This window comes from Melozone crissalis, unplaced genomic scaffold, assembly GCF_028551555.1.
Source record: "Melozone crissalis strain CALT ecotype California unplaced genomic scaffold, PUWL_Pcris_2 ptg000006l_1, whole genome shotgun sequence".
Classification (NCBI taxonomy): domain Eukaryota; kingdom Metazoa; phylum Chordata; class Aves; order Passeriformes; family Passerellidae; genus Melozone; species Melozone crissalis.
Window position 1 is genome coordinate 55674652 of NW_026535784.1, and position 26207 is coordinate 55700858.

General features: G+C 40.3%; 1 protein-coding gene across 2 annotated transcripts in view; it reads right to left on the reverse strand.

The window, feature by feature from the left end:
• Positions 1–26207, reverse strand: part of ANK2 (ankyrin 2) — a 273624-nt gene that overhangs the window by 220634 nt on the left and 26783 nt on the right. Inside the window, exon 2 of one of the 2 annotated variants that reach the window (XM_054292302.1) lies at positions 11862–11920. The exons of the other annotated variant lie outside the window; for it this stretch is intronic. Coding sequence (XP_054148277.1) covers positions 11862–11882 — 21 coding nt within the window. The 5' untranslated portion in view covers positions 11883–11920. The remainder of the gene's footprint in view (positions 1–11861; positions 11921–26207) is intronic. 2 annotated transcript variants of the gene reach the window in all.

The window sequence follows — 26207 nt, forward strand, 5'->3', positions numbered from 1 at the left end:
CTGTCACCACAGCACACACCCTGTGTGTGAGCTGTGTACCTCCACTGAAAACCCAACATGATATAGGTGTCATTTCTTACAGCTGCATCACTCCTGGGTAAAAGCAGATGTAAAAAGTCTCCATTTCTCCTCAGGTAGGTGACATAATTACAAGACTTCCATAAGCACTTCAGTGTGCTGCCTACATGGCTCCTTGCATCTATCAGAAAATTACAGGAAACAGGGGGGTTGTGTAGCTTGTCCATATAAAAGTTATTATAAACCTATGTACCTCCTCCAGCTGAAAAGCTAAATTATAAGCACTTATCTTAAAGCTAGAGTGGAAAAGTGTCATTACATTTTATACAATAATATTCCCCTCCATTTCTAAAAAAAATCATCTCCTGAGCACTGGTGGAAAAAGTGTATGGAAAACTTCCTCCTACTCTTTCCAAGATTAAGAATACTTGGGTGTAGCACTTGACTGCTAACCAGGTAAGCACAGAGAAATTTGGCTCATGCCAAGTTTGTAGCCAAGCCTTTAAGTTTCAATCAGAAAGAGCCATTCCATACAGGTTTGTAGAGACTTCCCAATGCATGGGGATTCTCTGAAATGCTCTTTTCTATTATAAGCATGTAGGAGGCACTGAGGAAGGCAGAGACCTCCCTCTTTCGGCCAAAGGGAGGTGAAGCAGGCACACACTGCCTTGACAAGAGATTTTAAGGCAAATAGGATTGGACTTATTCCCCCTCATTTCTGACGGAGACAAATTAAAAAGGATGAAACAACGAGGAGGGAAAATATTCACTGCTGTCACATGTGCAATATTCCCAAGTTGCCATACTTAACATGACAAGCAAAGACCGATCTTCCTGCACCACAGAAAGCAATTTTTCTCAAATTTGACTTGGCATTATTATTATCTTCAAGCTCTGCATAGATTTTCCTGCTTTCAAATCTCTTGAAATAAACACATTTCTTAGCATGACCATGGCAGTCCAACAGATTTTTTTCCTGCCCAGCCTTTCCCTGCTGGAGCCCAGCAGGCAACAGTACCTGCACCAAGACACTGCCCACAGCTGAACACCAGTGCCAGCACTACAGGGTTTGAAACGACCCCAATCTGCCCTAATAAGTCACACAAAATTAAAGCCCACAGAACCATGCTGACTAGAAATTATTTGGTTATATATAAAATAATTATATTTATAATAATTTTGTTATTCCTGGCACGTACTGCTGGCTGGGGAGCGGGGCAAACATCAAGCTACAAATACAGCCTCGGATTTGGTCGCTGCTCATCCACCACTAAACGGATCCTAGGAGCAAACTTCTTGCTAGACTCAACATTTTCTCCAGCACTGCAAAAGATCAGGCTTTAAAATACCAAGAGAATGAAGGAAATTGAAATAGTCAAGCTATCTGACATCCTAAAAAGCTTTCCAGACTTATACAGATCATCCAAAGTTACCCAAGCAGCAAAGAGAACCAAACTGAGATTTCAAATTATTTAACATTCCAATGCATCATGTGAAGCTGCCTCATGTACCTGAGAGCAGTCATTAAACAAAGATTTTATCAACTGACCCTTTAAATGCCATGAAAAGACACACAGAACAAGCAGCAGAGGGAAAATGAACATATAAAAAAATGCCACCGTAAGGTACTCATATATTCTGCCAAAATAGTAAAGAAATCTCTCTCAGGAGCTATAATTTCAGGGGTTTTAGCATAGAAATTGTCTGATAAACACTCTTCCTCCACTGAGATTAAGGAATTAAAAAAAATATATCACGGCACAATGATCCCCTCAGCAGCAATTAATAAAATTATTAGTAGACCCTTTCTGAATGTAAGGGTCTACTTTGCTTAAATACTAATCACTTTTTATTACTGAGCAAAAAGAAGCAATTCAAGTGTAACAGGAAATCAACTGTTAACTACGTATTGGCTATTCTTTTAAAACAATGTTACAGGGTAAGCCACATAACAGAGCAATCAACACTTAAAATGTCTTCATTATCAGTGTTTTTAAATAACTTTGCTTCACTGCTGTCCCAGCTACAGCTTCCTGACTGGTACACAGAGAAAGAAAATTATTTCAATGCTATTTCTTGCCCTGGCTTGTTGCCTGGCTTAGTGACAAGAGTACATGGCCCCCACTCTCCAGGAGGCTGGCAGGGGACCATCATTACCATTTAACCTTCATTCCAGAACACTGGCCTTTGTCAGAGAAATGCTGCCCTTCAGTCCCATAGAAATAAGCCTGCTTCCCCTGGAAACTGCAATCTGGGCATGCTTTGGGCCTTAACTCCTTCTTACACACTATAACTACATTAATATGGGACTTTAGGTGAGGGAAATGAGGAATAAGAGTTTGTTCTTTGGTGGTTGGCAAGTGTAAAGTACATTAAACAGCACAAACTAATTGAGCTTTTTTATTTTGTTTAAAGACAGGTACAAAGGACACTTAGTTTAAGAAAAAATAAAGATTAATAACTCCTAACTACTGTTTTTCTTAATTCTTTGTGTCCACACCTCCTAATATGTTATAAGCGACTGACAGGTCATGAAAACAGTCACAGAGCCAAAAATAAGCTTAACAATCAATCATCAACCACACACCCCCCAAACCTTGAAAAACCCTAATTTTCAAGCTGATTCTATCCCAATGAAGTAACCAAAATAACCCCATAACTGATACATTGGAGAGAGCAGCTCAGCTTTGAGAGAATATCCCAAAGACAGATAGCATGAGTTTTAAAGGAATACTGAGTGATGGAAGAATCACTGTGCTACTTAAATATCTGGACTTGTATTTAAAGCAAAGGTACTGTCACTTATGACTCAAATTCAATTCCTGTTAATATACAGATGCTTTTGGCAGTATTTATTTTAACAGCAATTTAACACTATGATGTGCTGAACTACTCCAACATCAATTCAGCTCTCTGCATTTTCATAATTCCACCCACCGGCAATTAAAGTAGAAATTGTTGAAAGAATAGAAAAACATTTTCTTAGAAGTCCCTGACTAGGGACTGGACAAACCAGAATAAATTCTTAGACCAGCAATTGGTACTGCTGTGGTGCAAACAGCAACACTTGCAGACTGTCCAGTGATTTACAGCATCAGGCATGGTGCTTCTTATTATGCCAAATTTAAAACCCTCCCAGTGCTCGGTATCTATCTCAGGCTGACAGTCTACGCCTATAAAGAAACTGCATGTGCAGAACAGCTTATTTTAAGAAAATTCTTATCACCCTTTCGCTGAAAACTTGTAGAATATTCATGCTTTGGAGCACAGCCTTAAAAATCTGGCTGCCATATCAGGGATAAATAGGTTTTGTGCTATGCCCAAGAGAATTCATCCAAAACTGAACAAGTCACAGGCCTCTATAACCCCAGTTTACATTAAATGCTACAATATCCTAAAGCCCAGATGTGTCCTGGTGCTCCTGGGTGTACTGCGAGGAGGGAAATAGGATGGAATGTTCTACTGAGCAGCCCTGCCTCACCAGGGACCTACCCAAAGGGAATTGACTCCATGGAATAAGGCCAAATCCCCCATTTTTTATTAATTTTCTAAGTTTCTGTACTTTAACAAAGTTACTTTAAAATCAGGAAGGTGCCCAAAAAATAGGGGGAAAAAATCATCAGCAACATCTGAAATGAAAGACAGAAACACGTAATGCCAAAAAAAAAAAAAAAGAGAAAAATCAAGTACATTAATGTCTTGTGTTATGAAATCAATAGCAGCTTTTTCACAAAAGTCCTGCATCACTCAGCACACAAAATGGATGGAGCTTCCTATTTTATCCTCCCTTTTTAAACCCAGCTGTGACTACAGTTATTCATTTCCTGATGGCTTCCTTTGGAAATCTAATATTTTATAAATAAAGCCATACTTAGGAGAGCAAGAGAGCTGACAAGACAAACAGTCAAACACTGCCAAGACACAAATGCCTCGTCATTTGGATAAGGATTCCTGTCTTTGGTACATTGTACTCTCTTTTTAAAATGCTTTGGGTTTGTTCTTGACCATATGCCTGCAGTCAAAATAATATTTCAGCTGCAGCAATAACTATTCATATTCTGTAATATGATTACTCTCCTCTTTAAGCTTTGTATTTCTTCTCCCTTAACCTAAGAACACATCCTATATTTTAGGAGAGCAGACTTCGCATGTCCCAGCCCAATGGCCAGAACAGAGGTGGTGGCAGGAATTTTCCCAGGGTAAGGGGTTATCTCACCTCAAGGAGGGACAAGTTAGTGAAAGAGAAAACCACTGAGGGTGATTAAATCACAGAGACAACATCCAGCTCAGGAAATCGTGAGACAATACCAGCTGGAGGCCAGGAGATTATTTAGGGCAAGTATCAGATATGCTCCCCCTGTTGCTGCTCTTCCCCAAGAACCAGGCTGTGGATATTGTTGAGGAGATAACACTGAGAAACAGACCCTCAGGTCTGATCCTGAAATGCAGCTTTTATGGATGATAAATGTGGTTTGGATCTGAATGGCCAGACAAAATTTATTTCATTGCAGGTTTTCAGCCTGTCTGAAGAACAAAGCAGGCAACAGGTCAATAATTAATGGCATGTTTATGGTTTCAATACTATCACCAAAGTAATCTTTAAAACAGCATTCAACAGCATTGAAAGAGGATTGAGAATGAAGTGTTACATAATATTTTGGCCACCATAGAGCTCAATATTCAGCCAGAAAAACTGGTGCAGAATTATGAGAAGATATGGAGCAAGTGACAGCTCCCAGCTAACTTTCCTAACAGGAGGATATAAATAAACATTATTAACTTTTTTCTTAACAGGAGGATCCTCTCTTCCTCCCCTGCAAACACCCCACACCCCCAGTGTTCTGCTGGACAGTGCAGGCCTTCCTTGGGAAGTCTCTGTTCTGTTTCTGATACATTTTAGAATATGTGTCCAACCTTGACTATTATTTATAGAGGATCCCACAACACTCTCTTGCTTCAGTATTTTTCAAATTCTTGAGCAAAATTCAGGTTTTCCAGTTGCTAACACATTTCAGCTTTTGGAAGACTAGTGGATCGGTACAGAAACCATGAACTGCTGTTCTTGAACAGTTATTAAATATGGATCCCAGCAGCCCCTTCCACTGCACTTTGCCTCACGTTTACCCCCAAGGAAGTCCTCAGTCAGAAGGTGCAGCTGAAGGCTCTCTGAAATTCCATAACCACCGACATCAGCTTTACAGCATTCCAAAGGCCCTGCTGAGCAGTTCTGATTTCAATCCACAATTTGCATTTGCTTAAAAATCTCTTCTACAACAAACTGCAAACAGACTCTTTAGAGTCTGTACCAAATGCCCATCTAAAAAATGGCTGTTTATGTCTAAGGAGAAAAAGCTAAATGTAGCAGAAAGTGTCTATTATCTACCCAGGCAGGGTTTTATCCAAGGGCCGTGAGTTTTTAACTCAGCTACATCAGCTGACTCCCCTCAGAGAATTTCTTAGTTCATTAACATTTGCTAATCTCAAATCATGAATATGGACTTTGTTTTATTTAACATACACTTACACACTCTACACCCACTCACATGCAGATATACTTATACACACACGCACACACTGATATTTTCTTTTCATTAGAAATGTTTGGGGAGAATACTGATTGCACAGCTTTGATACATGCAGCTTCCTCCCTATCATTTTGTGACCATTTCAGTTAACATAATTACCATTACAGCAGATCCTAATTTGTTCTCATGGCTACAAATTCATGAGACAAACTGCTGTGATGCTACAGCCTGATCAAAACAAGAGCAGGCAGCAAAGCAGCCCAGCTTCCACCAGCTTCTTCAGCTGAAAGGCCCAAGCACAGAAAGGAAATCAAATTCCCTTCCTCTACCTTTGGGTTCCCACCTCTGCAGCCATGCAGGGTTCTTACTAGAGGTGTTACAGATATTGGTGGCTGTGACAACTACAGAGCAGGTTTACAGTGATTTTTAAATATATACAATACACACCAGCCCTTCTCCTCCTTCCCAGAGAAACCAGGACAGCGGATTTGGTGGGGGAGTACACAAAAGGCTTACCTGGACAGTTCATTAAAAGCTTTGCATTCCTAACCTAAAGTATAACTGGAGGCAAGATTTTGGTTCACTTTTAATAGAAAAATCTAGGGTATTATAATGTTTTAATTATTATTTCATGCCATTGTAGAATAGCTTAAAGAAGCAAATGATTTATGAGAACAGATGTATTAACTACATGCCACTGATACTTTACGGAGGAAAAAAACCCAGGCCTATCCATTACAGCAAAAAGAGTGATGAGATTGACCTCATTTGCCCTCAATGGTGTCTGTGGAAAACTTTCTACCATTAACACTTGTATTCAACGCAAATCTCACTTCCAATGGATTTCTCATTGACTCCTGAAATAGAGCCAATGAAACTAATCTTCAGAGAGAGCAGAGTATGCATGAAACACTCAGACTGACACAAGATTAGATGTACATTTTTAAGAGGCACTTAAAGACTTAAGAGTGAAAATTCTGCTGTGCACAAACACACTTAGAAGCAGGCACAGGCTCAAAAGGATGACATTTGACACTCCCAAATCTTTGGTGCTGTTTGAAACCCTGGCAAGGATGTGTACCTTGGCCCATCTTCAACCTCTACCTGTGCCAGAAATAGCACTGGAACACGGATGGAGAAAAGCAAAAGCAACAATATTCTGCATTGTGTCTTATCTGAGATTGTCTGAAACATTAAAATCAGGAGAATATCTTTAAAAGCAGCTCTGCAAAGTGGCCACACCTACATTCTCATCTCTTCTGGCATAATAAAGAAACTGCAAACGCTGCATCAGAATGAAATGTTTTCTCAACAAATGTTTATAAACAGAATGTAAAAAATTTGTCTGGCTGATAAAAAACTACCCGTTCTCTCACTGGAAAAACAAAGTCCTTTTGTCTGCCATGCTTGTGGTAAAAGAAAACAAATAAGATTTTGGCAGAAAGGCTAATATAGACTAAAAAAATTTGGCAGCCAACCTGTTGCTCTTTGCAGTCAACTCTTCACATGTCAGGTTTTACTTTTTGTCTGGAAAATAGGCTGTGGGAAAGCTCAGGACCATGTGAGACACTTTGTCAGGATTTAGACTCTCGGCTCTTTTTTAAACAAAGTCACCTTGGGAGATTTTAGCCTATTTTAAGTGACTTCTTCCTTCTATTTTCATGCCCAGAGAAAAAGGAAAAAATCCCAATCAGAAGAGAACAAGCCACCAAAGAGCCACATACAATCTGCTTCTTAAACCGTGACTGCTCTGAGCAAAAGCTGCTTTCCACCCTCATTTCCTTCCCAGGCACTAAAGTGGAAGCAGTTTTCAAGCCTGGCTACACAAGCCCGTGGAGCAGCGAGTTCTGAGTCAGCGAGCGGCGTTCAGCCCTCGGCTCCTTCTGGTGCGGCTCTAGCTGCTGGTGCTGGACACTGGAATTATCCTCCTGCCTTCACGGCCCATTGGCTTCAATTGCTGCTGGAGCAGAGGCTGTCCTCAGCTGGATTCAGCTCAGCTGCTAATTGTCCCAGCATCTGAGCTCATTCCATGGGAAAATCAATGGCAAACCTGAAATTGTTTCAGGTCTTCATAGAGACTCTGGAATTTCTCCCATTTTGTACTCACAGACATCAAGAAGGCAAAAAGAAAATAATCCTGGTTCCTCTCTGCTCATTTCAGTTGCCATAAAAATAAAGCTTTTCCTCATTTTTTGTAGTACAGGGGAGATCATGATGGATTAAATTCATCACTGAGAAAATCATGGAGCCCCTTACAAAGAAATACTGAGAGGCAAAAAGCAGTGCAAACGTACCACACACCATTCCACTCTTGTTTTGAAGGAACAGCCTAAAGTCAAAGGGTAATTTATTCATTATGCCCATTTAAATTTTCATGTCTTCTTAGGCTGCCAACAAAAACACCACTTAATGTGAAATGCAATCCTGCTTTTTTTTCCAGATGTAGATATCTGTTCCTTAGAAAATCCAAACAGGCAGACAAGAGCCACAACTATAAATGATTATATATCTAGAGAGAACTTAAAAATATGTTTGCACATACAAGCATTTCTGACATTTCACATAAGGATGCAGCTTCACTTTTAATGTGCACAAAGAAAAAAATCTTTTAGTGCTGCATCTATTTTTTTAAAGCAGAAAAATATTATAAAGCGGCAACATAAGAGCCTTCTAACAGTTCTTAAATTTCCATTGCTCACTGGAAAAATAAAAATCTTAATACAAACATACGTCCTCCACTTACAGCCTTTTTCATTACTATGACAAAGGAGTTACCTAAAGGAAAAAATGCCACTACCAGAGTGTGGGACACAATCAAACAGCCAATGACTCACAATCAGCTTGGGTTAAATAACAACTCAGGCTCAAGAATATTTGGTAAGCAGATCAGCTCTTCAATGTCTGGAAAAACAAGTTTCCTTTCTTGGGACAGCTTCTTTACCTACATGTCACCACCACCTGTCCTTACAAAAATAAAATCACATTTCAGATGCTTACTAGCATCAATATGAGTAGTATATTGGCAAGCTATAGAATGTGTCAGATGTTGCAAAAACCAAAAAGTCACAGAAAACACACAATCTAAATGATAAGACACAATAAATATCTCCCAGTCAGCAGATCTATCAGATCTTGCCAGTCAGTTACTATTCACAGAGATTTTGGTTCTCCAGTACTAAAAATGGTATTAAGAGGCCCCCAGCAAGTTCTCTGGTGAAGTTGGATGTTAAACCCCCCAATCCAGTCACCTCAGTTTTCCCAGGAAAAAATACTGCTTCTCTCAGCATTTTATCAGGGGCTGAGCAATTCCCCAGTTCAGGATCACCACTAAAAAAAAAAATGTGGCTATTTACAGAGGAGCCAGAGACAAAAAAGTAAAGGATGGATGACACCTGTCCTGCTGCCCAGCTCCATGGAAAGCTGGGGAGACCAGGTGCCAAAAATGCACAAGTGCCTTTCATCAAAAGTTTGCAGAATAAAAGACAAAGCAGCATTTCCCTGCTGCATAGCACAGCACTTGTTACCCACCAAAGGCAAATAAACACATTTTCATCTGGGATATAAAAACAGATGCACACACAGAGAAGTTTGATTAACAGCTCCTTAGTACATTAGAAAAAAGAGAACACCTACCTCTTGAGAAATCCGTGTGGACACGGTCCATGTTTCCACTGGTACCTCCATGATCATGCAGGCTAGAAACTGTGATGTTAAAGGCAAGGCACAATTCCTAGAGAACCTGGAAGCTTAGAAGATTCTGACCTACCTTGGTGAATCCCTGACCCTAGCATGTTGTTTGGCCTTTATCTGAATTAAGTGACAACATGACACCGAGATGGTAAAGTCCTTTATTGACAGCTCACACTCACACATATGGCTCAACAGACTAAAATGTAATGTACCAACTGAAAACAGAGAAACAAAAATGAATCTATACTTCAAGGATCAATATTGCTCGAGATAGTGATGAGGTAGCCCACAGAGCAATGCCTGGTTTACTGAGGTGACCTCTGAAAACTTACCAAGGCATAATATTCATATTCCCATGAAAGAAATAAAGGAATTTTGGATTCCTCAGCAGCAGAGTCTCTGCTGGCTTCTGATAGAAGGTAGATAATTACAGCAGCTACTGATGGTCATTAAGACAGACAGGACACGACATGTTTCCAAGAGAAAGCTTCTAGTTATGTTTCAGAGACCTGATAAGATGTCAAATGTAATAAACTAAATTGCCTGAAACAAATCACTCTAATTTCATCTTCTCATACCATTATATCTGTTTCCCCACAATGTATCCTAGTGTAGCCCATGGGACATAAATGTAGCCAGGACCAACTTGAACTCATTTTACACTTGGCAAATACATGAGGCACTTAGTAAGCCTTGCACCAGATCTGATACTGTTGCTTGCTATATGAAACTAGTGCACAAGTAGTTACTGCTGATTTTATGTAAATTTTTATCAGTTCCAAGTAACCAGGAGTTCTTGGTGCTCAGAACACCATGTGCAGAAAGCAATGACTGTACTGCACTGTGGGCTTCTCCTTCATTCCCAAATTTCTGCAAGGTTTGCCTCCCCTTCATAACTGAAAGGTTTTTTAAATGTCTGGCTCAAAAAAAAAAAAAAAACCAACCAAACAAAAAAAAACAAAAACAAGAAAAACACCCAAACCAACCAACCAACAAAAAAAACAAAACAAAAAAAAAAAAACAAAAACAAAAAACCAGAGCGGCCACAAGCTGCAGCATTTTGTTTTAACGTCAGCCAAGAACTTTCTCTTTGCAAAGGCTAAAATGATGTTTTGGAACTCTCTGGGGAACAGGAGACCTTTTAGTTCCCACAAAGGCACTTATTCACTGATAAAAAGCAGAACTTGTACACATTGATATATCTGTGCTTCAGTTCACAAAGACCTGTGAGACAGTATAACTGCAGCAAGCTTCAGGAAAGAAACAAATTGATTTACTTTCTTGCTCGGCTGCAACAGGTTTGTACCCCATCTTTCAAAATACTTCTTATTTAAAATGCAAATCAGAATAATTTAGTGCAGTCAAAGTTTGAGTTGGACACATTTGCTCTTAAACCAAAATTTTCCCTAACTCAGGTCACTAACTCAGCTACAGGTGAGCCTTTGTTTCTCCATGACGTTTCTTTGTCAACTAAATCCCAGAGCAGACAAAGGAAAATCAGGAAGAACAGCAGAGAAAGATAAAGTATTTCCATGCAGCCAACAGTGAAAAGTCTATAAAAGGCAAAACCGGCATTTTTCAGCCAAAAATCTTGTCAGAGAATATTTAATTTTTGTGTCCAATATAGTCTGGGATTTTTAACTCAAAATTGATGGAAGGAGAACAGATAACAATCCATTAGACTCCATAATCTTTTCAGAAGCAGGAAATTCAGGGATAAATCTCCGTTCTGCCTCACTGAAATCAGAACTTGCATCTGTCCCCAGACATTTCCTAATCAATAGGTCTATCTTCCTCTTGGCACCCTTTTGTCAAAAAGATTAAGTATAACTTTCACTCTAATGGAAATAATTAGGAAACACTGACATTTTTGTAAGCCAGAATCCTCTTCCTTTAACCTCTGTGAGTATTCTTCCAAAGAGCTTTGCGTTACCATCCCTAATTGGAATTAACAGGAATTGCTCTCTGTAACCATGGCTCTCCCATCAACCTCCACCCTCCTGAGGGATTTCACAGAGAGCAACATGACAACAAGCATTCCACAGAATTATAATCAATTATCAGCCATGTGCAAAAATCATCAGCAGGAGAGTCACTGCAAATGAAATAGAGCTGGGTTTTCTTTGGTGTTTCTGTGGGGGTGGCACCAGCAGAAACTCCAGCATTTTGTTCACAGCATATTTACAGATGTAGATTATTTCCCAATGCAAGATAAGGCTTCACATACCTCCATATCCATCTGGCTGCCAAGCAAGGAGCTGTTTAGGGATCAAATCCAGGTTTTGCTTCCTTACAGTTACTTAGTGCTATCATGTCTAAGAAATCAGATGCAATGCATCTATCACTTTATAATCCGCATGTAAAGCAGACTTTCCAGTGATCACAAGTGCAAAAAGAGATTTCAAGAATGACAAATATTTCATTCATCATCACCATCCCATTATTATTATTATTACTACTTTTATAGCAAGTAAAATAATTTCAGTCAATTAGCTGGACCCAGGTTCATTAATTCCTCTGCCAAGACAGTCTCAATAGAGCAAAAGAAAAAAAAAGAGGAAAATACTCATAAAACATGTACTCAGATTAATTATTTGCACATTTCTTATTGAATCTAAATGGAAATACCTTTTGCAACATGCTGGCCATTTAAATGTCAATTCTTCATGTCCCCTTCGGTTACTTACCTAAAAAAAAGCAACAGGAAAAAATACATTAATTTTCCATGTTCTCAAATGTATCATGAATATATACCTTCCTCTCCACTGCTCCCCAGTAAATTTTCAGTGCTTATAACTTAGGTAAGACAATTAGGATATTGGGTTTTGGTTGTTTTATTGCCATGTTCCCACTTGAGATGACACGTTCCCACTTGGCCTCAGCCAAGCATCCCGTAATTGAATTCAAGATCTTTTCCCTTATTACTGCTTTTTTTCCTCCATCGTACATGATTTCTAAATAAAAGCTACTTGATGCCCTCAACAATTTGATTTTCATATTCTGTGCATTTACTCTGGAAAAATTCATAATTGCAGTCACAATAATGAAAACAAAACATTCAGCAGAAGAACCCAAATGCAGTCTTCAGTACAGACATTTGTGCAACTTCTTAGCAGCTACTGGCGAAACATACTTTGGGCAGAGGGAGCCCAGGACAGCACACCCTGGACAGTGCTATACCCCAAACCATAACAGAAAGGCATCTTCCAGTTGGGAACAGCAAGGGCAACATGGGCACAGCAGGCTCACCATTCACTTGCACAGAAACATGGGGTTTACACCATTAGACACTGCATCTCTTTTCTGTAAAATCTTTCCAAACCTGAAAAAACAGGCAGGTGTGAGTTCAGGACTTGCTAGAGGTCCTGTCCTCTCCTTTTCACCCCCAAGCTCCTGCCTAGGATCTGAGCAGATGGAAAAACCTGTGGCTCAGCCTGGCAGCAGGACCCTGCAAGGCTCCTTGAGCACCCAGAGCCCAGTCTGGGTGGTGGCACTGCCCTCCCCCATAGCCCACACAGGAGGCTGGGCTGCAAGCACACGTGCCAGGATCTGCCAATCTCAAGGGAACCTCAGCTCCTGTTTCTCCCACCTACACACCTTCCAGCACCCTTCTATGACTGAACTGCATTTATCATTATTGCCTTTCTATACTCCAGATAATTGTAACAGTTTACAATACATCCTAGAAATAGTATGACAGACTGAAATGGTCCTCAGCTACCAAAACTATATCCTAAAAGAGAAGAAAACCATTTCACATTTCATCCACAGCAACACTTTTGCCATATACAAGTTTTTAGATGCTTTCTTAACCAATGCAAGTTGAAAATTATAAAAATGCAGGTAAAACTTGTAACAATCAAATACCTTTCATATTCAGTGAAGAACTCATGGGAATTTCTTTAAACTCCTTATTTTCCAGCATTAAGCTTGCCCAGGCTTTCTGACGAATTTCAGATGGAAATATCACTTATTCCCATAATGTGCTCACACTGAACAGAGTGTACAGGCTCAACATTCTCTCTGCCTGCATGCAACTAACTTTATTTTAGACTGAATTTTAAATCCCTGCCAAATTCAGACATCTCCTGAACAAGTTCTGCTGCTTCTACCTTCTGTCAGCCTACTCTGTGATGCCTCCGAATGAATGTTTGTTTTTTTCAACCTGGCAGATCTCTTATTATCCTCCTCTTTCAAAGCAGCACAATTTGCTCCTCTAGTCCCTATGCAAGTGCAAGTTTAGCCTTTTTCAAGGGCAGCCTAAGCACCAGCTACAGTTCAGAGCTCTCCAGGATATGAACCCATTTCAGAATACATAACACCATTGTGCTTCAGCTACAGGAGTTACTAAGCTGGGTTTAACATGTGCTACTATAGATTCTTGTCCTTAAAATGACAACTTAAGGTATAATTGCCACCTGACTAGAATTATCTGATGAGTCATGCCAGTTGTCATGTTTGGTTCATTTTCCTCCCTTTCTCTTTTAAGGGGAAGCATAATTTTCATGGTTAAAGAGAAAAAATGATTCTGTTGATCATAGGCACTCCCATGGCTAGTTTTCCTACAGTAGTTTGTAATGATTATCCACATACCCCTTCCACAGGGAATTCTGAGTTATAATCAACACTTGACTGACTTTTTTTCAGCGCCTGTTTTGGAATTTAAAATGTTGTGAGGGTCCACAACAAGTACATGTTAAACTTCAAGTGCTACATTTAAAACTTAGTTCTGAGGAAAAATACCTTTGTGCTTTGCCATTTGGCAGGAGTTACACTGAGCCATTTGCCCAGGGCTTTTAGAAAGGACAAAATGAAGACCAGCACCCCTTGGCATTCCTTAAGATCAACCAGCAGGAACACCCATCCTTCTGCTGTCCTTTGCCAATCTAGATGGGATCACAGCCTTCCACTCAACTGACATGTATGTTTCTCTTTCATCAGTGAAAACAATGACAAGACAGACTTCAAAAGAGGTGACTCACTGGCAGATAATGAATCCCATTCCATTTCTCCCACATAACAGCCTTCATTTTGTGCAACCCAAGGCATCTCAGGCTGTACGGAGTCAGGAACCGCAAAGTAAAAGCTGTTCAGACTTCATTTGGCATCCCAAACAATTCCTTCCAGAAATACCCAGTAGCAGGTGCCATACCACCACCTTTATCCATGCTTATCCTCCAGTTTTAGAGGGGGACAAAGATGCAATAGTTACTGTCAATCAGGGAGCAAATCTGTCTAACATTTAAACATTGAGCTTCCCATGAAATAGGATTAGCACTAATGGATGAAGCTGTCTCCTGTCTGCCTAACAAAAGAAATGATCCTGCAAACTCTGACCAGAATTGTATTAACAACCAGTTACAGATATAAATATAGCTAGGAGACTGAAATCACATTTTTCCTGCTGCTGCAGAGGACTTGAAATGAAAATAGTTCCATCCAAATCAATATACAGCCATCTGCTCTGCAAAACGCTGACAAATCTCCTTCCTGCAGGATCTGTGTCCCCCAAATTAGATGAAGAAGTTGCCTTGTCTTCACAGTGCTCATTCCAAGAGTCAGCAGGGACTGGTCAAGTTCTGCTGTCTTCCACTGATGCCTGATAAGTGCTTTGGCTCATCCCACATCCACCAAATAACTGCTTTCTTTGATTTCCATGCCAGGCCCTTGCATCTGCTTAGGGAGCCTCATGCAAGAAGCCAACACTGTGGTTTGCTTTTCAAAAGTCACTTCAAAAAGCCATTAACCCAGAGCAGGCTGAAAGCCAAACCAACAGCCTACCAGAAGAGAGAGTAATTTTATTTAGAGACCGAATGGATGGTCCTTGGTGGAGCTGTATGGAGGATTTCTCTTATTGGCACCAGATGCATAGGAGTAGGGGTGCATTAGCTGACAGAACCTTTGCTTCATATTTCCAGACAAAGCCATAGCCAGGGAGACTTAACTGAGCACAGCTCAGTTTTTAAAGCAGTGGTTCAAATCCACACCTGGTTACCACTTCTAACATAAAAAGTAAAATATTAAATCCTGCACAGCAGTAAACATGGAATATAAATCTCAATTTGTATCCTGAGACCATTATACATTGCCCAAAATTTAAACAAAATTAATGTATTTTTGTGCTCAAGCACTTGCAAACCAGCTGCCCCTGCATCCTGCTCCTCAAGAGCTGCACAGTGAGCTCCTGATCTACAGCAAATGGTCTGGGCACACTGGCCGTGCACCGATTCCCTGGGGTCAAGGGGAAGGGAACAAAGCTGCCTTTGTGCACATTCACCGGATGGCAACGAGAGCTTGGTCACAGATGCAATACCAGCAGGGACAGTGCCAGTCCCAGTGTGCCCAGCCACTAAAGCACTGACAGCACTGACCCTTCACTGTGACAGGCTTAAGTCCAAAGTGCATCTCAAGATTATTAGTTTAAAACATCCTCCCAAAAACTGCTCACATCTAACTGGAGCTTTAACATTCTGCAAACTCTTTGAAGCCATCAGGGCTATTTGTAAGACTAGCAACTCTGTCAAAACAGTAATTTATTCTCTCTTCTTCCTAAGCCTAAGGACCACTAAAGAGATTTTAATAGGTTTTGAACAGTTTAAATCCACTGTGCTCCCACAGCTGTTCTATGTTAACAGCAAATTCATGGTCTTGCAAATGCCAGTTAAATCTTGAGAGTGCAGTGGCAACTCAATATACCTTTTTATACATATGCACACTACCTACATAAAGCTATAATGCAGTATTTTGTATTGGCTTCCTTTACTGCCATTACAGCAATCTTCTTAAAAGCACTAAAGTGCAAGACTAATATCTGAATCCAAGCTACCTCTGAAGTCAATCTAGGCATTCACAGCAAAGTAATCTATTTAATCCTTTAGGGAGAGGGAGATAGCTAATAAGTAATGGAAATACAACCAAAGGGAGATCTCCACAAAGCTACCCAGTCATGGAAGATGGGACAGTAAAAATGTGTAATAGCAAAAAACTCCATCTGCCTTGCTGCCCTGCTGCAGCCCTGATCCCTCCCACAGGCTGGCTTCCAGGCTGGCTGTCAGGTCACAACACAAATCCCACACAGAGAGGATCCAGTAACAGGTAGTGCAACACAGCTTTTCTTTGCCTACGATACAGAGTGCAGAGCTTGGCCTGTGATACTCAGCAAGAGAGAAAGGACAGACAAAGAACTGAGGGAACAATCAATCAATCTGACACCCCTCACTTCCCTGAGCAGGTTTAGAGACTACAGATACTCATTAATGGCCAGTAATTAGATAATTGTCCTCCAGAAATACACACACGGAGAGCATTTCAAACAACTCCTAACAGCCAGGACTGCTAACTCAATTCCCAGTTATTGATTAAGTAGTTTATAGCACTTATGAGTTTTGACACATTTTCTGAGACACCCCAGCGCTTCCTTGCTCCGTGACCCAAGAAGATCTTGTTACTGTCTCTCCCAGGACAGGCGACCTCTGCTGACCGTGCTCCCAGCATCACAAGGGACAGGGTGACAGCACGGCTTACCGTGACATTCACCGGGTGCCAAGCTGCCTCCGACGTCAATAGATGGGCTGGACACTGAGCTGAAGGACACACGGCTGGAGCCCCAACTTGCAAGATGAAATTATCTCAGCAGTCATAACTCCTTGGCGTCCTTCCTATTTTTCGTGCTTCGTGTTCAAGAGGCTTTAGCTAACAGTCTTGTACTTAATTAAAATTAAGATACTGATCTAATTTTTTTAAAAAGAAAGCAGATTGTAAATGTGGCTCGGGGGAAAAAAAATTTGTCTTCATTACTGAGCCTTGCAAGTTCCTTCCTGGCCTGTGACAAGAGATTTTAGGGGAGCAGGGAGTAATGGCACCTCACAAAGCAGAGGGGGTGATAGCAGAAACAACTATTTTATTTCAGTTACATTATTCCCCCAAAACTGGTAGTTCTAACAATTCCTGAACAGCTGTAACTCAAAATAAACAGAATGGAAAGTCACAAAGCTGAGAAGGAATGCCAGCCATTAAGACACCCTTGCTATATTAAGGACCAAAGAGGACTTGTAGTGCCCTTTTAGCTGACAGGCCTAAGCTTTTCATTCCTCTCACCAGTTACTGAGCCATTAATGTGTTATAAAAATACATCCCTGAGGAAGGCTCCACACCACAGTTGGAGGATGAAGCCACTTCTGATGAACATTTCCCTGTTCAGTATGAAAAGCCTGATGAAGGAGAGCTCCCTTACAGTCTGGGGAGGTGTAAAGGGTGAGGGCCATGGTGCAGAAGCACTGATGGCAGTTGGAAGCAAACTTCAGACTGGTGGCCACAACTCAAAGATGGGGCTGCTCCCTCTCCACCTTCCAGACATGAAACATCTGAATGGGGAATGGGATGGAAAACACACAGAGAAATTCTTTTCTGCTTGACTTGGTTTTAAAACAGAGGCTTGTATTAGCAGTCAGACTTCACTTGTATCTAGTTAAAAACTGATTCAATGACTAAGAACAGCCCCAAAAGGAAATGCCAGAATGCACTGCACTAGGCATGGCACTTTCTGTGTGAAGTATAAGATGCCCATTGGGTTTGAGATTAAGCATAAATTGGGCATAGCTTTGAGGCTGACCTATAATATTCCAGATTAAAGAGTCCCAAACAAACTCCAACTCAAAAGCCATGTATTCCTACACAGTCATTTAAGAAAAACAAAGCTAGTATATTACACTCCTTTCTTCATGTATTCAAAGGAAACAAGGAATAAAATTTTAGAAGCATAGACTCAGAAATATCCCAATTTCTCAGTGCTGGAATAAAACTCAGAGAGCACAAGAAACTCAATAGCCAGGACCATGCCAAAGACCCAGGTGTCATTTTCAACCTCAGTTCACTCTCATATTTTTGTTTCTGAAGCAGAGCCACCAAAGAGCTTTCTTCAAAGCCCCTCAATACAGCTTTTCTGCTAAAGATAATTAATTATTTTTGCAAAAAATTAAGTCAAAAGCTACATTTGTAAGCAAAGCATCAAAATTCAAAATATCCCATCTTGCAAATGATACGGCATCCTGTAATGTGGCATTGTCTAGGCTTTCTTGAGAGCAAAAGACAGTATTTTTCCTTATTGCCAACTGCTAACAGATGTTCTCCCCTGTGTTGTTAAACAAGTCTTGATAAAAACACACTCGTGTCTTAATAGAACTGGATGTACCCTGAGTGGGTTTCCCATTTGATCTGCTGTACGGCTCAGAGGCTTTTTTGTCTGCTTGTTGTAGCACAAAGTGTATTTGGTCCCACAACAGTGACAGCTGACAACTGTTTTTCCTGTTTGCAAAAGCTTTACCGTTCAACTTGAACCAAAAGCATTTGTCATGTTGCATGGCAGGGAAGTAGATTTAATCAGATGAGGCCAGGAACGTTGTCAGTGCCAGGCTGAAAGAATTCTGCAGGACAAAAGCTGGATTTATCTCTCTGAGAGTCTGTGTGGGGAGCAGCAGTGCATCTTTGTGAATGCACAAGGGGCTGTCTCAAGAGGAGAAGAAGATGAACCCAAGAGAATATTTTCAGTGCAGTTCAGCCAAAAAAGAACTGTTCTTGAGTGACCAGCAGGATGCTCCTTCCAGCCAAGAGCACTGCTGTGAGAATTTTGACAACATAAAGTGAATCTCCATGTAAATCTTTCAAATGTCACTAACACAGAGGATCATGCCTTCTGTGCTCTATCCCTACATAATTCCATTTCCAGAATAATAGGCATCACTTAATTTTTTGCAGGTTGATTGCTGAATGTGAACAGATATTATTTACAATGGATGACTGTTCCCAAACTGCAGTGAAAATCCTCCAAAATAGTCTTACAAAGCACATGCCTCTCCTAGATAATTTCACACTAAAAAAAAAAAAAGCCTATAAAAAACAAACCATTAAAAGAAAGTCTTCATCATTTTACATAGCCACCAAGATAATAATCTATACTCTTTTTATTCTTTTGAATGATCAAGCCTTCCCAGAAGATTTTCACAGGTAACTTAAGCTTAGAAGAAAAAGAATGAAGCCATATATGCAAAAATCAACTTGGAGGCTTGCAGCATCGCCAACCTCCAACAGTGAGTGCAAAAACAGCAGCCCCACCTTAGTGGCTTCGCCAATTTACAGCACCCGAGTACGGTCTCATCATGAAGCCTTGCAAAGAGGATGCTGGTGCTTTCCAGAGAGAGAGCAGGAAACAAAATACTCTGAGTTACCAAGAGAGTGAGCATTGATCATGCTGCCTTGATATTCCCTTCATTATTTTAAAGGGGCAGCTTGAATGTGCCTGAGCAGCTGCCAGGGGTCAGAGGAAGAGGTGTCTGTATTTCACACAGGGTGTGCTGGTATAGCCAGGCTCTCCAGCATGGCACAGCCTGGCCTTGGCATTCCTATAGGGAGGGAGAGCTGCCTGCAGTGCACCCATGAATTGGAGCTCAGCCTTGCATGAAGTGTTCCAACACTCGCTCCAACTGTGCTAAAGGAATTTCCCACTTGCTTTTTTCTGCTAATTAGAGAGCCACTGGGACACAACAGGGCCTTGTCAGAGTGCAGCAGGCCCTCAAGTTCTGCTGAGTCAGGAGAGGGGGGGATATTTTGATCCACTCGGGAAGATAACCTTCAACTCCCTAAATGAGGCTGCAAGCAGGACAGTAGCTATAAATGTTAGCTAAGATTTACCACCTCTAGGCACCAACATCCATCTAGACTTATTTAATCCTCCTTAATCCAGAAGATAAGGCAGCAACAGGAGCTGGTGATTGTACAGATTTTTATAGACTTAACTCATTTCAGTAGATATCTGCCTCAACACCTGAAGCAACTCCTCAAAAGTGACTTGTAGAAAACATGTGTGTAAAAAATCTGTTATACAGACTTGATGCAGCATTCAGGTGCCTGCAATCTCCCTGCACCTGCAGACTGTCCTGCTTCTGAACCCTGATCCACCAAAACAGGGCTCACATTTATAACGCACCGGGCTCAGCAACTCTTACATGCTTATTCTTGATTTCCAGCTGGAGATATTGAATCTTAAGAGATACCAGAACTGCCTCAAATGCTTTGTCATTTAATGTATCCTGGATAGACAGAAAATCACAGAAGAGCTGATAATTTTAATGTAACTTCAAAGAAGTTGAAAACAGATGCCTGTATTCTCGTGCGACACTGCCTCCACGCTTCACTTGCATCCAAGGCTAACACCTGCTGTGCTGCAGGCGTGAGTGGCACATCTCTGATTTCAGCTGTGCAGCAGGTGAGTCAGGGGATCAGCAGCACAGGGCTGAGGGTGTGATCCTGCTGCCACTGGAAATCTCCTGCCAAAGCAGGTGAAACCTCCCAGCAGTGCTCAGCAAATGCTGGCCTGTCAGCAGAAGCAGGCCCTGCTGTCCTCTGCTCCTGGCTGTGCAGTTTGCATTAAGCAGCACTCTCAGTAATGAGCAGAGCACATCAACCACAACACACATTCAGGATACTCACCAAAGTATGATAATCATAATACTGATTTATTTCGAGGCTTTCAGACTGAAAAGCAGCCAAATTTCTCACTTATTTTTACCCTTGCAACAACAATAATAAAGTGCATTATAACAAAATTTTAAAGTTTCTCTGTTGGCTTGCATTGATGTTTCTCTAAGTTAAATGTGATGCTTTATCTGAATATTAAGACATAGCAATAATAACTAGTCAATAAAATTAGCACTACAAATTTTTACATAACATGCAGAAAAATTAACACAAACCATTTTAACTGAGATTATTTATCATGGCTCAGTTGCCTGACCTGGTATTTGAACAGTAGACTTCACTTCTGCTGCAGTACTAAACAACAGTCATTTGTAAGCCTCTTTCAACTTGATAAAATTTTAGAAAGATCTTACATTATTAACCACTTTGAAGTTTCTGAAAGTGTGGTTTTTTTCTAGAAGATAATAGTGGTCAGCTTACTGGGGAGAAGAATTGAAGCTGAAAGCTGAATTTCCTCCAGATGTTAATAGTAAATTGGCATCAATACCCAAAAATGCAGTAGGCTCCCCTCTAAACACCTTCCAGGCAAGACATGAACTGAGATATGGGATGAGAGAATCCATGAGAGCAGGACTTGGCTCAGTAAGGTACTGACAACTGCAACCACATGTCTCCTTTGCATATAGGAAGCATTTTATTTTCCTCCTGTCCCTATTATAAATATTTGCAGCCAGGTCAGGTTTTGTAGACTTTCAGAAGCCTCTTCAGAATGGAAACCAAAACCCCATGGCCAGACCCTGGGGAATCTCAGTGGAAAGGGATGTGAGGGGAGACTGAAAGCAAAGATGGCAAGTAAGGGGCAAAGGAGGCCAGGAAGTATGAACAGCACTGTGCCAAATAAATCCCAGAGGGAATAAAGCTGCAGTATTTCACTTCCCTTGAAAAACAGAAACCAGGAGCAGTTCCACCCAAGTCACCAGCTGCACCAACCAACCTGACCAAGGCATGCACACCTCCAAACGCACTTGCATTCAGTGTTTATTTTCCACTCCCCCTTCCCAAAAATACATTATTTACTTCACACTTTCAAAATCTTTCAAGCATCCATGCAGAATAAATCTAAAAGAATCTCCTCTTGCACTAACACTGCAGACAAAAATACAACTGAGAACACAATTTCAGAGCCGCTATAAAAAAATGAGAATGGAGGATATTCCTCTACAACACATTCCCCATTTTCCCAATATTTATTCTTTGGTTCTTTTTACATATTTTTTTCAGCACTGTGGAAACAGCTGGGACTTTGAAGTACAGCTGCTTTCCACAGTGTTTCAAAATTTTAATTTCTTATCTGTATTGGCACAAAACCCCACCCAAATAATCAAATCTCATCTTTCTCCAATGTAAAAAAAAAACCCACGAATGACTGTATGTCTGTCATATCAGACATCTTTCTTTGAATTCTTTTCTTAAAAACAACATTCATTTTAATTTAAAATTAATGGTTGCTCTTTGTTTAAAAACTCTTGATACTCAGAAATCTTATAGGAGTTTAATTCCCAAGTCCTGAGCACCTCCCTCATTCTGAGGGCCAAAAGGTGATTGATTCCAGCAGGCAATAAAAGCACAGAACATACAGGACAATCTTAATACATGCAAAGATCACAAGTACTTGTGTGTCCTTCTGAGGACACAAGGCACCAAAATAGGAGACTTTAGTTCAAGAAGAGAGTCCTGACAGAATGACCACAAAGTTTCCATTCTATCCCAAGAGGTCACAGCAATTCTGAGTCTTCTGCATCTTAAACTAATGTCCCAATCCCAGGTTACAGAAATCAAAGGGTTAATAAGAAATCCCCCTGTTTTCCTGCTTTTTTCACTAAATTAAACCAAGTACCTAAAATCTGAATTTAACTGATGTTAATACAACTCTTCTATTCGGTACAATGTTTTAGTCCTTACAATGTTTTAATTAATTTTACCCTTTAAAATGCATGAAAATTTCACATCACCTTTAAATATTTATTGACAGTTTAGATGAATATTTCATGCTGATTTTAAAGAATAGAGAACATTTTCATAAGGTTTCTCTTAATTCAAAATGGCAACTCTACACTCTCAGATATGCTCTCAGAACAGTGAAAAGCAATTTTTTTATCCTGTTCAAAACAGACTATAAACACTGGCTACAGCAGAGAAATAAAAACATCAAGGACAAGTTTTTTTTTCAAAGCTACTTAAGTGATTAGGGAGCCCACACAGCTCCCATTTACGTGAGTAGTAACTGCATGTCTCAATCTTTTGAGCAATTCTGAATATTTCATCTGTCTATAAAAGATTCTCCCAGTTAAGAACAGTAGGTTGGGAGTAATTAATTGAAAACACTTCACCTGATTCTCTCACAGCACAAGTCAGTATCTTAAGATGCTAAAATTGACCACAAAAGCTCTACAAACATGGGACCACCAACCTGTTGAAAACCAGCTGCCTCACTTCTGCAGAATACCTGTCTTCCCTTTCAACTTCCCATTTTTCTGCCTTTTTGGTTTTTTGAGAGGCCTTTTAAAGCTGCTGGAGATGCAACTGAGGAAGAGCACTGTGGTGGGTCAGACTGACTTAAGGAATTTGGGGCCATAAACAGCTGGGGCAGCAAAGGCAAGGCAGGTGCAAGTGCTTTCCCTGATATTGAAACAATCAGTGCAGTCAGTGTTGGTTGTTCACACACAAACAGCCCTGAATATTGAAAAAAATCCACCTGTTTTTATACTTAGTTTAAAACAACTTTTCCTATTGCCACAGAAGGTTGTAAATATCTATAATTCTAATAGCCAGGTGTACAATGGGCCAGAGAACAGGCACTTGAAAACAAAAGTTACATCAAAAAACCAAAAGTTAAAGTTGTAACAGCAGCTTAGCATACATAGAAATCAATATAATAATTTACAAAATGCCTTGCAAACATATTGCCCCTTCAAAAAACTTTGTCAGTCAGTAGCAGAATCTTTGCATCAGGTGGGTGGGATTCCAGACTTCAGTGGTTCCTATGCTAATTCTGCCTGAAGAAATATCAAAAACAGGAGCTAAAATCTTTTAGCTAATGCAGAACACTGATACTCGCTTTCCTTTGTTCTCAGGAAAGACTAAAAAGTTGCCTATATTAAGGATATTCTTACATTTTGTAGTCCTAAAATGGGTAAAAAGGCAAATGACAAGCACCCAAATAGAGGGGTAGAATTAAGCACAGAAAACTATGATTCTTTTCAGAAACTGAACACTGTGGTTAGAATAAAGTGCTTGAATATGCTGTGCCACAGCCATCATTACCAACATGCTCATTAGCATTAAATTAACATGGACATGAAATACCAGGATGTAAATTAACAGCAGATGATGCTGTGAAAATGTAAGAAATTACTGTTATTTGCCAGTAATTTAACTAACAAAAGCAAATTCTGTTTATCACATGTAAACTCCAATGCTGTGTTGCAGTATTTTGGTTTTTAACTAAATTCAACTAACAAAAACAAAGAAACAAAAAAATGTTACCATTTCACACTCACCTTCTATTTGGTACTGCTTGTGTTGGGCACTAATTACATCACTGATCAAATCCAGGCAGCAATTCTGAATACTAGACTCAGTTTTACAGAAGTAATCCTAATTTTTAGCAGAAACGTTTTCAAATTACTTTCAGTTAGATCTTTGTTAAAATGAAATTTTGAAGGACCTGGAAAATATTACAGTTCAGGTCTTCAGGGAATAGAGCATTCTCTGCCAAAGTGACCACAGCATTATGATCAAAAACACATTTTCAATAGTTATGCCCTAAATAGTTCGCAGCACATCCATATATTGACTTCCACTGCAGAGCTCAGATATTCCACAGTAACTCAGAATTCTGCAGGTCCCTCTTATCCATGGCAGGGTACTTCATGCCACGAAGCCTGCAGGGCCTTCGGGAGACATCCCAACACCCACACCAAAGGCTCAGTCAGAGCAGGCAGGTGGCAATAATTAGAATGAAGATAAGCCGAGGTGACAAAGCAACGAGAGCACATCAATTACTGCCTGTCACTCAGACCAGGGACAATCTCAGAGATGGACTGATAGCACTGTATCATTCCCTATTATATTCAGATTTTCTCTCCTTCATTTCCTTAAAAGGGAAGGTCACCACAATACCATTAGTTTTTAGTACAAGGCAATTTTTAATCAATATTTATTGTACGCACAACACAAATGTTTGGCTGTATCTCACAGGCTGCACACAGAAGAATGCTGTGATTTCCAAAAAGTAGGTCACATGAGGGTAGCGGTCATGAACATTTGAAGAGAGAGTTCAGCATTATTTGATAAGGTTTTTTTCCCCCCATATAATTTCTTGTATTGCTATTTGTCTTTTATCTTCATATACACACAGATGTATCTAAATCTATGTCTCCATTTTGAGAATTAAGTAGAGGCACTGTATTTAAACTCCTTAAGGGGTAAGAGCAAACAGACTCCCAAGCACGCACCTTAGTGCTGAGTTACCAGCAAGAAGTGAAAACAAAATAAACCTAATTTTGAAACTTCTAAAACTCTCACAGAACAGGTTTGCCATCCCTTCCCTCTCTCTGCTGACCATCCTATAAATAGGATGAGAATTCATGAGATGAGAACTCATAGGATGAGAACTCACATCACCTAAGATCCAGCTGCTTTACAATTCAGTAATTCTTGAAGTCAGTCTTAAGATGTTTCTAAACTTTTTTCCCCACAGGATTTTATAACCAATCTGTCCAAATGTATTTTTGCCTTTAAATAAAAACAAAGCAAAATTAAACTCTGGCTTTAGACAACCAGTCAAACCACCTAACTACATGATTACAAAAAAAGCAACTGAATCTGATGGATACATGGCATGTAAAAACTTGCAGCCATTCTTCCTTCTGGTGATGCTGCAGCAACCAGGGCTCAAGGACCAGGACAATAAGATGAGAGGCTTCCAGCCACAGGACAACAAACAGGGGGCTGGCCAGGGACTAAAACGCTTTAGACACCAACTGCGCACAGACATAATCAAGTTTAGCTTCCACAAAAGAGATGGAGGTCAAGAGAACCATGGCTAAGATGTTTTTCCTCACATTTCATCCTGGATTTCAAAAAGTTCCTTTTAAATCCAGACAGCTATTGGAAACGGACCATTTGCAAACAACTGCATTGAGTGCAAAGTGCTGTGGCCACCATTAGAGCAGAGGGCTGGTGCAGTCACTAATCTGACACAGGAAGATTCACCTCCCTTTTTTGCACATCTCCCATCAGACAGAGGGGCCACAAGTGCACATCACCTTTTCCCTGCTTTATCCTCCAATAACACTTTCACAGCCAATAATTCCTTGTGTTAATTAGCAGCGCAAAAACTCCTCACAAAAAATAGATAAAGTCTGTGAAATTCAAGGGTGCCAAAAATATTTTTACTTGCTACACCATGACCATTCTCTTGGGATAGCAAAAAGAGGC